The sequence below is a fragment of the Sycon ciliatum genome, chromosome 1 (assembly GCF_964019385.1).
Source record: "Sycon ciliatum chromosome 1, ocSycCili1.1, whole genome shotgun sequence".
NCBI classification, from domain to species: Eukaryota; Metazoa; Porifera; class Calcarea; order Leucosolenida; family Sycettidae; genus Sycon; species Sycon ciliatum.
In genome coordinates, this window is record NC_088643.1 from 54,815,707 (window position 1) to 54,829,313 (window position 13,607).

Consider the following 13,607-nt stretch of genomic DNA (forward strand, 5'->3'; position numbering starts at 1 on the left):
CCCGAAATAAGTACCGGTACGATGCGCACATGCAGCACGTAGCATGTACATCGACATGAAAATGACTTCTCCACTACACACAAGTCAGGTCCGAAGGTTAGTTCGTGCCCGAAAGTTAGTACCCGCCCGAAAGTTAGTACGGGCGTGGTCACTAAATTCGAAAGTAAATACGTACTTATTTACGGACTTTTACGGTATTGCTTCTTAGCATGGATGGATGACTATTGATATCCAGAAACAGGCATGGATGAGAAATACAGCTCTACTCTACAGTTCAGTTGGCAAACAAGGTGATCGATACATTGATATGGATCTGTTTGGCCGAGCAGTTTATCCTCTAAAGTAGCAGAAATAGTATTGTACTGTAGCAGAGACTCACCGTGCACCGATATCTGGCTGTGGCGCATTACCAATGTTATTTCCATCACGTGCACATTCCGTCCGGGTACCCATAGTTGCAGCGTTGATGTAGTACATGACTACGTTTCCAGAGAGCGATGGCGCTGCCTTCTCACTAGTGTGCGGGGGGTGCAGGGCAATCTTGTAGGAGAATTTGATCTCATTCCGGTTTGCGGGATCCTCCAGTCGCTCTAGCAATTCCTCTCCGTCAACATCATACTTGATACTTCTGCCTCCAGGATTCACATGCGTTGATCCGATTTCCGGCTGTTCCAACCAACAGGTGCAGTAAAACATACATGAGTAAGCTGTATGAAGTCTGTGAAGACTGTAGTGCCAGCACACTTAGAAACGACATCAACTCATACACCCTGTAGTCAAGTAAGTGCGTAATGTGCGCCTCCCCCACTTCACACACTCCATACACACACACGCACACACACACACACACACACACACACACACACACACACACACACACACGCACACACACCAGTCACTTCACCCCATACACACACACTAGTCACTTTAAGAAAGAAATACATGGAATGTCACTGCATTCTCATGGAGCAGGAGCAACAAGTCTTTTTGTGCTGTTGTGCTGGTGTGCTGCCACTCTAATGATGGATACTGGAAGTCATCAGTAGTCCTCACCCACCTGAGTTACATTGACAATGATGGCGTTTTGGCATTGGTCCAGGTTAGAATATGGCAGCGTGGTGTGGCTGAAGAAACTGCAGAAATGAAGAAGAAAAAACAGGGAAGAAGTCTAGTTGATTAGTATACAATAGTGCTAATATTCTATACTAACAGCACCAAGGTCAAGATCACGACGCATGTCGTCATTGAAACGATTTCCCAGATATGGGTGCACATTCACTTCACCAGATACGTTTGTATAATAATGTGAATAGCGCACTTGGCTACCCTTCGAAGCGAGTGTTAACACTTATGCATCAAGCAGAAATGTACAGGAAGGCAAAATATCCTTCTGCTTCCTAGCAAGAATACATGTAGATGTCTGACTAAGACAATACTAACTGTTTTACCGGCAGACTCTGCTTACCTGGGCGGTGCCATGATCCTCACCAGCCTGTTAACCGAGACATTGGTATACGTCGTGTCACTGAACTGGTTGGGGAATGTCACTTTGATCGTCACATCTGATTGGCTGGCGCCCAGTCCAAAGTGAGCCGTCAGTTCGTTCTGCGCCATGAAGTGCGATCCAGAGCCGATCTCCTGGGTCTGTAGTCCAATGAAAGCAAGACAGCAAGCACCTGTGTCAGCGTACGATATCATCGAACACCAGCAGCACTGAACCATCACTATGCACCATGCAGCATGTAATAACCGAGTGTCGCTTTCAACTACATGTAGCTTTCACGAGAGCCGCTAGCACTATGTGCCACCAGTACCTGTGTTATGCCATCTTGTGAAGTGACTTGTACTCTGCTGCCCAGTACATGACATTGTCGTACCATGTCAGTGCACCTGGAAATACACACACACACACACGCATGCACACACATACACACACATACACACACAGCCACACACAGACTTCCTTACATGTTGCCCCCTGCAGACCATAGTAATAGTCTGAACCAAATTTGATGACACTATATATAGAGAGAGAGAGGGGGAGAAAGGGAGAGCGAGAGAGAGAGAGAGAGAGAGAGAGAGAGAGAGAGAGAGAGAGAGAGAGAGAGAGAGAGAGAGAGAGAGAGAGAGAGAGAGAGAGAGAGAGAGACAGAGAGAGAGAGACAGAGAGAGAGACACACACAGAGAGAGAGACAGAGACAGAGACAGAGATAGAGAGAGACATAGAGAGACACAGAGAGACATAGAGACAGACAGAGTGAGACAGAGAGAGAGACAGAGTGAGACAGAGACAGACAGACAGACAGAGGCATACAGAGACACAGAGGCACAGAGACACCGAGAGAGACATAGAGAGAGACAGAGCGAGAGCGACAGAGAGACACAGACACTCAGACAGACAGAGAGACCAAAAGGCAGAGAGACACAGAGACACAGACAGGCAAAGAGACACAGAGAGATACAGAGAGAGACTGAGACAGACACAGAGACAGACAGAGACAGAGACATACAGGGACAGAAAGAGAGAGAGACATGCAGGGGAACAGAGAGGGAAAGACAGAGAGAGAGAGAGAGAGAGGGGGGGGGGTGTCAGGACGGCAAGGTGTTCTCGACAACCACCAGCACTGCAAGTGTACAACTATCCGGATTGTACTTGCCAATGCTGCGCAATGAGCTCAATCTGGTAGAGCAACACGATAATGCCATTGGATTTTTTACAGCATGAAACCTCACCTTCGCATAACTTTTACTTTGATCCAGTTGTTGCGATTTCCACCATCATTTCGAAACACAGCTGGATGTCCGACGTTGCTGGCTACAATGATGTCCTCATCTCCATCGTCTAAACCGGGCATGCACATTTACAGAAGTGGATCGGATCGACACTTTCCCCATCGTTATATGAGATGAACCTTGAGCAAAGAGAGTCAGATCCTCCACTATGCTACACGAGTAAGAAATAATTTCTACGCCAGGCTCGGCAAGTATCGTGCATGATCAGGATTTAGCTCACACTATTGATGAGAGAGCACTATCGATCATTCCACAGAAATCTACTACTAGCAGCCACTAAGAGCAGAGGAATTTTTGGTAGCTTAGAAGTGAAACTCACTGTCATAATCCACCTTGATCAAGCCACGTCCCGAATGGGTGGAATCGATGTTGTATTTGCTGGAGGACTGGAAGAACGACCAAAAATAACACAGGCTTCTGTGAACAGGATGCAATGAAAGACCGGCTATGGCAGATCAGCAACGATGGAGCATTCACATGATTGTACGGTATGGAAAAAAAACATTACGGAAAGCATTCTATTCTCCTTGGACAGAATTGTTCTACTCCTGATCACATGATCCAGATCGAGCTGCGGATACTAATCAGTTCATAATCATTGCCCGGTACTTGCATTCTCCGGGATGGAACACAGCGCAGCAACCCAGTGGCTACTCAAAACCATGAAAACGGGTGAACAATCTAAATCAAAGTCAAAAGTAGACTACTGCTGGGTCCCGCTAGCGGACTACAGGTGTAATTGACGTGTATTATTGGTTACCCATCAAGGGAGGCTGTAGCGTGTGGATACTGAAGTAAAACGCCTCACAACACTAGTCCTACCTCAATGGTTTTGCCACCTTTCTCTGGGCCCAGATTCTCCCAAAGCCTCATCGGCTGGTCACGGAACCTGTCATCTGTGGTCGCGGCAGCATCATCAAACCCTGGAGAGTAGCATCAAAACAGAACATGACAATCAAAAGCAGCTAGAATCTGCTTCACCGAGACAGTGCAATTTGATACCCCCTCCCCCAATTTCAACATTCATACAGGGAGCATGCTTTTGCCACACTTCATCCGGATAGCACCCACAGGTCCAGAAGCTTGTGTGTACACAAATGCTTCACTTCAGCCAGCTTTAGCTTACCATTAGTCATGATGAAGTCTAACCAGCGATCATTGTTGAAGTCGACCATGGAGTTGCCCCAGCCCCAGAAACCTTTGCGTATTCCAACCTGGGCAGCAGCAGCATAACGGTCATAATGACAAAACAGTGACATTTGCAGTGGGGGAAATCTTGGTGCAACTGAAGTTCATATGGTACCCATTCACATTTTTAAATGCTCAAGATGAAGTAAGTCAAGCCTGAAGTGTGTCCTTTTCGGAGTATTACGGAGGATTAGCAAGACGAAATTCGCGTTCGCGTTCGCAAACATTTTTCAGTTAGCGAACTGGATTGCGAACTTTCGCATTTTTCGTTCGGAAAAGTAGTCGGAACACGAATCGCGGATTCGTGTCAGGACAGTCATACATTTACTACGCTATACTGTCTGCACACAATGGACGACGTGTCAACGTCATGCATGTGCGAAGTCTGTTTGCTAATCCTTCTCATAACGCGAATTCCGTCACTGAGTTCGACTTTCCTTGCAGAGCGAACGCGAATGCGAATTTCGTCTTGCTAATCCTCCGTATTATCACATTCTCGTCTCAGAGGAAACTGTTTTTAATGAAGTATTCGCCATCAGCTTTAGTTGTTTCTTCCCCCGGGTAACACTGTAGTGCAGGGACATGCGGGACTAGAGCACAGTATATAGGTAGGGATATACACCGTGACCAACCCTACTTTCTGTTTGCCATATCATTGAGAAGACTGAGCAGCCGTCACTACCTCCACGCACAAGCACGGTCATCACAGCACTACACCGTAAGAGATAGGAAAGAGAATGTTTCGAAACTAACATGAGTAGTCAGATCTTGCAGTCTTCTGTTTCCCTGGTTGGCGTAGAATATGTTGCCGGCTGTTGAGAACTTGCAGCCAGCTGACTTGCAATCAAAGTCGGATTGATCATGGATAGCCGTCATCCACCAATCCATTACACCATCAATGTTCCAGTCGCCAATAGCATGGCCCATAGCATCCTGTGCACACATTGATGGATAATAATAATTCACGGCTTGCGTGAGACTCGGCTAGAGGCCTAGTTTTCCGCATCCGTAGGAACGCCACCACCCTTCAAGGATCAAGGCGCAGATGCATCTCCCAAAGCAGCTCCTAAAGCGGTCTTTGATGGATAACACACTACAAACATTGAGCTATATGAGCTGCTTACGAGTCGACTTGCATGCGTATAGGTATGTGTAGAGGATGTACAATGTAATGATATACATTCTATGATCACAGTGAAAGGTACGTTAGAGTAACAGGCTAGCTGCGCTATAGGTGGACAGGCACTCAAGATACATACCCTAACCGTTACTCCCCATTGCTTGCCGGCCCAGTCACCCCCCCCCCCCCTCTCCACCCAACCACCACCACCACTTTAACTGTCCTGATACTGTACAAAACACCATCTGACACCTCAAGCACACGGAGCAAATGAAGTGTTTCCAGTGACAAGAAGCCCTCGGCTTACTTTTCCTTCGCACTAACCTATAGAGCTCGGGCTTTCCTGCGTTTATAACATAGTTCAAGTACACTCACGGGACTGACGGTAATACCACACGCTTCTGTGCACTCCGTGAATGTGCCGTTCTGGTTGTTCCAGAAGACCTTGGATGTTCCAAAGTCCCCAGTGATGATTAGGTCTTGCCAGCCGTCATTGTCCATATCCTATAGATAGGAAACATTAATTCAAGCACAACACCTTTATGACAACCAAGCTTTTTTTTCTCTGTATTGGTGTCCAGGGGAGAATCACAATCATGATGAAAAGGTCACCATCTACATATTAAATGCACCAAACAGACACGGATGAATCTCCCAGGCAGATACCCTGCTGCATGCAGGACATTGGTCTCAGCTTACAGTGAAAGAAGAGCAGAATGTGAACGTTCCTCGCTGACTTGAACTGCCAATAGCAGACGCCAATCCAGCCGACTGGGTGGCATCCTCAAAGTAGCTGAAAACAGAGAGCAGAGCAGTCACGTAGTGCCGTTAGGAGCTACACAGGTAGCACATACTTGAAGTAGACGAGAAGTTAGGAGTGTGATTGTGAAAAGGGAAAGACCTCTAAAAACGTGTAATAGGATGTGATGAAAAACTTTCAAAACCTAGGAAAAATACATGTACTGCACCGGGCTGTATTGTGCAACGTGCCACGTAGTGACATTTGGCACAGGGTAGTGCCCAGGCAAGTTGATAAAGAATGCAGAAGGCAACAGCGATTTTCCAGCTAAACCAGGAGACTTGTGCTTACCCTGCCATTCGAGATCCCCTGTTGTGCAGCAGAAGTGATGCAGCTGGCTGAAATCATAATCAAACACATGTAGATATGCTTCAAGTACACATGGCAAGGGAAGGAAAGAGAGAGCAGGCATGCTAGTGCATGCATACCAGGACATAAACACAACATTATTGCAATATAAATTGGAATATTAAACCGTTATTGCGGTCGACACAATCCAAATGATGCCTTAACGCTGTACAAAACGATACAGAACAGTATCAACTAATACCTGAGCAACATAGGAATACAGCCACTCGGTGACATAGATGTCTGGGAAGCCATCACGGTCATAATCCCCGGCGCTAGGTGTCATTCCAGATAGAACACGGCCATCTGGTCGGCGTAACGACACTCCTCTCATCTCAGCCTCTTCGGTGAAGAAGAGTCCGCCGTGCTGTGCAGGTAACAGGTAACAATCACACAAAGCATTCGTGCTGCTGGTCAGCAATGCTATCTCCAGAGATTTTAGAACGAGGGAAAAATACTAATCCTGTCGTTAGCCCCGTCTCCATTGGGAACAGGGCAGAAATGCATCGCTTCTTCGGAATCACATCATAACGCCACTCAGATTGTTTGAGGAAGCTCCACGTCCATTATCAACTGTCCCAGTGACGTGTATGTGTTATACACACAGCACCTGCAAATGTCTGTACTAACGGCCAAGTGACTTGGCTAGGCTGGGCATAGGGACTTACATGGTTGATGTAGAGATAATGGCGTGTGTCACCCAGCGTAGTCACGTACAGATCGAGGTCTCCGTCATCGTCCACGTCAACAAACACTGCGCCACTGGCGAACTTCTTTGGACCAATCCTTGTGCGTACACTCACATCTTCAAAAGTGCCGTCACCTGAATGTTCAACATATATTATATGTATATACTGTCTTTATAGACACAAACATAACCTTACTCAAGTAGCCAGGACTGAATACACGCGTACAGCTTTGCAGCACCACAAGCATGGGAAGTACTAAAACTTACAAGACATTCAAACACACACACACACAAAAACAAACACACACACAAACACACACGCACACATACGCACGCATGAACACAAACATACATACATGGCCAGCGTACCTTTGTTACGGTAGAGGCGGCTGGGACCGCTATGAACCGTGAAGTAAAGATCGACATGTCCATCGTTGTCATAATCACCGGCAACAACGGCACCAGTTGATAAGTCGGCCTGGCACAGCTCACCGTCTAGGCGTGCTGTAAGATTGGTCACGGGGTTTTCGGCCACGATTGGCAGCGAACAGTCGGGCCTGGCGGGATGATTCTTACGGTGCACGTGATTGATACCCACCACTTGTGAAACTTCATTGAACTGCAACGGCTGCGGTGCTAGCTCAGTTTCGGCTTCGCTCATGGGTGGCTGGGCGCTCTCATAGCAGCTGACAAATGAACCATCTGAAGAATGGTGGAAATCAGAACATTACTGCATCAACATACATGTAGTGCATATCACGTTGTACTCAGAATGTACATCTGTGAGTACCTGCATGCCTACAGTGTTGGCAAGCTGTATCCACCAACGTCGCGACTGACACGAGTCTTACAGTAACAGCGCTAGGCTATGTGCTGCCTTTGCGCCATGACCGGCATGAGCACAACAAGGTCCACTTGACTACTAGTATGCTGCACTTCTGCCTTCATGAGGTTCATGAGGTCTGATTTCACTTGCCACTGCAGTGACATCATGCTACACACCTACGTGCTCATGTCATGTACATGAGGTGCGGATGCAAGTTTTTAAGCTCCGCTTACTTTAGGTCCCTGTGGCAGAGAACTTGATCTGGACACACTAGGAATATGACATTGAATATGGACATCGACCTCGCCTTGCTGACTTTCGAAGAGCTGCGGCATCTTGCCAAACAGCATCCTATTGACGGAGCCGAGTCAAAGAGCCGAGTTGATCTTGTGGTTTCCCTAAGACAAGCTGGTGTGGGTGTAAGTAACTAACCCCGATCAAGGCCAATGAGGTCAGTACTAGTAGTAGTCTGAAGTCTCTAAACGAGCTTGTATGTGTGGTGATAGAGCTAAGAGAGCAACTTGAGCAAGCGAAGCATGATAATGCCATTGTTTCTTCACTTCGGGATGAGGTTTCCAGCCTAAAATTGGAAGTACTAGAGCTGAGGAACTTCACTACAGGCGCACTTTCTCAAACTGCCAATGACACCCACAACCGTCGCACAAGTGCTAACGAAGTTACCGTAGAGCCCTCCCTGTATGAAACTGACACATCCATCACCACTGCACCGCAATCACAGCACACCTCCACATCGCAGCATGCACGCTCAAGTTCAAATGACCGTACTACCGGTATGCACTCGCAACCACGTGCCGCTTCCCAGTCCAGCGACACTACTCGTACAGCACCTAGACCTGCTGGCAACGGTCACGTCACTACGGACAGCAGTTCCTGCAACAAATCAGATGGACAGAGCTCTTGGGTCGATGTTGTACGACGTCGGGTCACATCTCGGTACGTCAAGCCTATGCCCACGGTCGAAACAAACCCTGTAGTCCTGACAGGTGTCGAAAAGGTGGACAAAGCGATATTCTATGTAGGAAACGTCCACATGGGCTGCAGTGCCGACTCCATCAAGGATTGGTGTCAAGAGCGTGCAGTGGATGTGCTCAACTGCACCATCTTGGAATCCCGCACCTTCGGAACAGCTTACGCCAGAGTGACATTCCCAGCCTCAGCTACGGAAAAGGTACTGGGTGACGGATTCTGGCCTGCAACTATCCAGCACACCGTAAGAAAGTGGCGGTTTGCAGATTCAAATACGAACAAACCAGGTAAAACCTCCACGTCGTCAGAATGATGGCTTCCGCACCGCTGAGCGCCCAGGCCTTCCCATATTTTCCTAAGACTCAACATAACATCACTATTGTTACGATTAATTGTCGCTCCGTGTCGAACAAAATCCCTGAACTCCATGCATTGTGTCGATCCAACACACCGACTATCCTATGTCTGACAGAAACCTGGCTCTGCCCGATACATATGCTCAGTGTACCTGGTTATACGTGCTTCCGTCGAGATAGGCCAATACCAGCGAACCAAAGGGCCCAGTTCCGAGGTTATGGTGGTGTTGCCATCCTTGTACGAGATGGGACATTTTTGCATGCAGCCCAGCGCTCAGACCTTGACTCTCCCCAATGCGAAAACATATGGGTTGAGCTTGGACTTCCTGCAGACCTGGGTGCTAATCCTATACTCATTGGCTGAAAGTATCGCCCTCCTTCGCAATCCCTACCTGAACTTACCTCATTTTGTGACATGATGACGGATACCCTACGGGCTGTAGACCTCTCATCCGTTGATATATTCCTCACTGGTGACTACAATGCTCACAACTCTGACTGGTGGAGCGGTGACGCTACATCACGCGCTGGAAAGGAACTTTCGCATATATTCTCCAGCTTCGGTCTCTCCCAGCTGGTAGATTTTCCCACTCACACCTCTCCAAACGGAACCCTGTCGTGCCTAGACTTGCTCGCTACCAATCGTCCTCAATCAGTATTCTCTGTCGACGATGCTGCCCCGCTTGGTGCGTCCGACCATTCACAGGTAGTTACCACCCTTTTCTACAGAACTGTAACCCGAATGCCTACAAAGGAAGTACCATGCTATCCTGCCCGTAGTTCCCCAGCCACTCCATACAATTTTGCGCAAGTGCCACCTTCTGTCTGGGTAGCAGTAAATATGTACCTTTCCTCGCTCAACTGGTATGATCTCATGGACACACCAGATGTCGACGACGCATTAGCCAGATTCTCCTCTTCCTTGAATGATGCATTTTCCCACTACCTGTCGCCTTATCGGAAAATCTCTTCCTCCACCCAGCGAGCTGTATCTAGGAAATATCCTCCGTGGGTTAATCGAGATTTAGTACTTGCCATCAAGTTGAAGTACGAACTCTACAGCCGATATAGGAAGTTCCCAACCCCAGCTAACCAGTCTGCCTTCAAAGTTCAGCGTAACAGAGTACGAAACTTATCTCGATCTCTTCACCGTGACTATTTGGCATCTATACAGGCCAGCATGGCGTCAGGTAACCTTAACATGTACCAGTTTGTTCGTTCTCAGCGGAATCGTCAGCAGGATCGTGGCCTTCCTCACCTCATTGATGAAGGCGGTCATCCAGTTTCTGGCAGTTTCGACAAGGCTACAGTCCTCAACCAGCAGTTCGCCTCCGTTGCTGTGCCGGATGATCCGTCGTTATCACTTCCAGCTCTTCGTGCCCACAGCCAACTTCATGAAACATTTGTTCAGGTCATCACCACAACTGCGGATGTTAGAAAGGCTATCGCCCGACTAAAGTCTCGCCGCAGTCCTGGCTTGGACACCATTACGAATGATGTCCTGAAGAAACTTGCCCCGTCGATTTCGTACCCCCTCTGCCGCATTTTTAATGTGTCCTTTTCGACGGGTAAATTTCCAGCAGCATGGAAACTCGCGAAGGTTGTTCCGGTTTACAAGAGCAAAGGCTCCAAGTCACAAGCCAGCAATTACCGTCCTATCTCCTTGTTGTCCTGTGTATCGAAACTATGTGAGCGATTATTCTTTGATAAGCTTTATGCTCATGTGTCGCCGGCCCTTGCCCCAGTCCAATCTGGTTTTCAACGAGGAGACTCAACCACCATGCAGCTGACACGCCTTGTGCAGGACATTGTGGCCCTTCGTCATGACCACCAACATGTTGGCATGTGTTTTTTCGACCTAGCCAAGGCGTTTGACACGGTATGGTTCCGTGGACTCCTAGCTAAATTATCTGCGATGTACAATGTTTCCGGAGCGTCTCTGGCGTGGATTACGGACTACCTAACAGATAGAACGCAATCAGTGTCAGTCGAAGGGGTACTCTCAGACCCACTGCCTGTGAAGTCGGGAGTCCCCCAGGGATCTATACTGGGGCCTCTACTATTCTTGTTGTATATAAACGATCTACCTGACTGTATAGATGGTTTGTCACCATTTGCTGATGACACAGCCCTCATTCAGTTTGACGCTGACATTGCAAACCTGTGTACGAAGCTTCAGACTGGAATCAATGTTGTTCATGAATGGATGTTGTGATGGCGTCTGAAACCCAATATCTTGAAAACAGAAATAGTCTTTCTCCCTCAAATAGACCACCCTCCTACATTTACCCTTCCCGGACTTGATTCGGCTATTAATATTACTATTGTAGATAGCTAGATACGCACAGGCATTTGGGTGTTGTATTTGACTCGCAATTGTCCTGGAATTCTCACGTAGATTTTGTATGCAACAAAGTTAGCAAATCTGTAGGTTGCCTGATGTCTCACTGCTCCCACTTGTCTCCCGAATGTATTCGTCTCTTTTATAAATGCTACCTCCTTCCTATCTTTCTGTACGGCGCCACTGCTTGGCATTCCCTGCTTAGTAAATCTGCTGTACAGACACTAGAAATACATCATAAACGTGTGTTGAAAATTATTTTTCGTAAACCCACTCTTTTCCCCTCTACTGATCTATATAGTTTGGCCTCCACCAGCCCCATCTCTATCCTGTCGCAGAGACAGTCATGCGTTCTGGTCCATCGTATTAAACTCAACATTGTCCCTGAACATCTCACCAAGTATAATTGGTTTACTTTCGCACGGGACACTCGCAATGGCATAGTACTTCCCAGAGCTTTGTCAACTATGTTTACCAAATCTCCTATCTTCTCTGCATACTCGTATTGGCTCAAGCTGCCCATGGAAATGAAGACAATATCCAATATTAGACAGTTCATAGACCATGTTAAATGTCATGCCACGTTGTAGGCTCGCTCGCCTCTTTTGCTAGCTTATCTCGCCGCTCTCCACCATGGTCAACATAGCGATACATTTCACCCCGCTGATGCATTATTTTCTTCCGATTATCATCTTCTTTCCTTCATTCTTTCTTCTTTTTTTTCTTCTCTTGCCATGGCTGGCTAACGCCCCCTCCTTTGCATTGGCTTCTGCCATTGGACGGTGAAATAATAATAAAAAAAAAAATAATGTTACATACTAAACTCTAAAGACTTATCATCTCAGACATGCCGGTCAAGAAAGCCAGCTACATTCACATGACATCAAGAGTATAAATTATAAGCACCCAGGGCTAATAATATTTATACTCTTGATGACAGAAAACCTTACACACACACCATCTTCAATCCAAGTGGTTTCTTGATGACATGATGATATCTCTGTACATGAAGAGAGTGACAACTAACCGTTTTGAGTTGTTCAAGTTCTCGAAGTGTTTTCTTTGCCTGGTAATACCTATTACAATCCATGGCCTGGTTATAATATGGACACTTCACCCAGTTGACAGCACACACCCAGCACCAGGTTCATGAGACTGAATTATTTCAGTGAAGAAAACACATCACTCTGTGGTCAAGCTCTTCTGGACCAGATAGGCAGAAGAACCAGAAACTAAGGTGGAACTAGACGTGTCTGCAAAACATTTTCACAATGAGTAACAGTGTCATTTGTAACAAGAACGCAGCGACGTTATAGTTTATACTCACATATCCAATCGTTGTTCATCACGTTCAGATTGTCCAGGGCCGAGTCAATGTAAAGAACTGTGCTATTGGCATCGGGCAAGACGTCCAGCTGCCGCACATTGCGACTAGGTAGTTCCAGAAAGAACGTGTCCCGCACGCCGACTCCGACCAGTGCGTGTCCATATCGTGCCTGGAGCACGCTAACGGCTGCCATCTGAAGCCACAGGGCTACAAGGAAGCCCTTCATTCCCAAGCCGCGTTGCTCGGCCGGTCTACTTTAGAATTCGCTCAACTGTGCACGCTCCTGTCCACTGGCCTCACAAGAAAGGTACTATATCGGAAAGAGACTCTTCAGGAGTGATATCCTGCCAAATGTTCTGCAAACGATTCGGAGACTGCCGGGATTTGTTTCAAAAACGCACAGCAGTTTGCACAAGGAGTGCTCGCATAATGAATGATTGTTTTCATCTCGCGCCGAATACTGTTTTATTTATCTTGTCAAAATCATCATGTGCCAGGAATGCAGCAGTGCAAAACATATGACCTCCTAATGATGCGTCCAGAACATACCACAATCGCGAAGTCGTAATTAGCGCTGGCAGCCTCGGACAGGCCACCCACAGTGCGGAAGATGCAAGGCCCAAGAAGGCAAGGCTCAAGATCAAGACTTTGGCTTGAGTGCAATGGGCTCCTACTCCTAGTCATACGGTTACATCGATTCGTGGCGATAGCACATGATTGTGTAGATCTACCATGGTGTACTGACCAGGGAGTCGCAGTACCTTGAATACGACCGAGTCCCTGGTAGATCTACTGACAATCTTTGCACTGCCATAGCCTGTCCCAGGGGAAAAT

The 13,607-nt window shown here is 47.3% G+C and overlaps 1 protein-coding gene across 1 annotated transcript in view; it reads right to left on the bottom strand.

Annotated features, from left to right (window-relative positions):
- The window catches only part of LOC135831094 (uncharacterized), a 20,717-nt gene extending 7,313 nt beyond the window's left edge, over positions 1-13,404 (bottom strand). Inside the window, exons 1-16 of the mRNA XM_065343355.1 lie at positions 12,774-13,404; positions 7,306-7,638; positions 6,917-7,071; positions 6,451-6,615; positions 6,192-6,238; positions 5,801-5,894; positions 5,477-5,605; positions 4,735-4,914; positions 3,920-4,007; positions 3,616-3,716; positions 3,113-3,179; positions 2,734-2,842; positions 1,815-1,890; positions 1,466-1,644; positions 1,058-1,133; positions 380-666 (exon numbers count right to left, since the gene is read on the bottom strand). Coding sequence (XP_065199427.1) covers positions 380-666; positions 1,058-1,133; positions 1,466-1,644; positions 1,815-1,890; positions 2,734-2,842; positions 3,113-3,179; positions 3,616-3,716; positions 3,920-4,007; positions 4,735-4,914; positions 5,477-5,605; positions 5,801-5,894; positions 6,192-6,238; positions 6,451-6,615; positions 6,917-7,071; positions 7,306-7,638; positions 12,774-12,999 — 2,312 coding nt within the window. The 5' untranslated portion in view covers positions 13,000-13,404. The remainder of the gene's footprint in view (positions 1-379; positions 667-1,057; positions 1,134-1,465; positions 1,645-1,814; positions 1,891-2,733; positions 2,843-3,112; positions 3,180-3,615; positions 3,717-3,919; positions 4,008-4,734; positions 4,915-5,476; positions 5,606-5,800; positions 5,895-6,191; positions 6,239-6,450; positions 6,616-6,916; positions 7,072-7,305; positions 7,639-12,773) is intronic.
- Between the last annotated feature and the right edge of the window lie 203 nt (positions 13,405-13,607).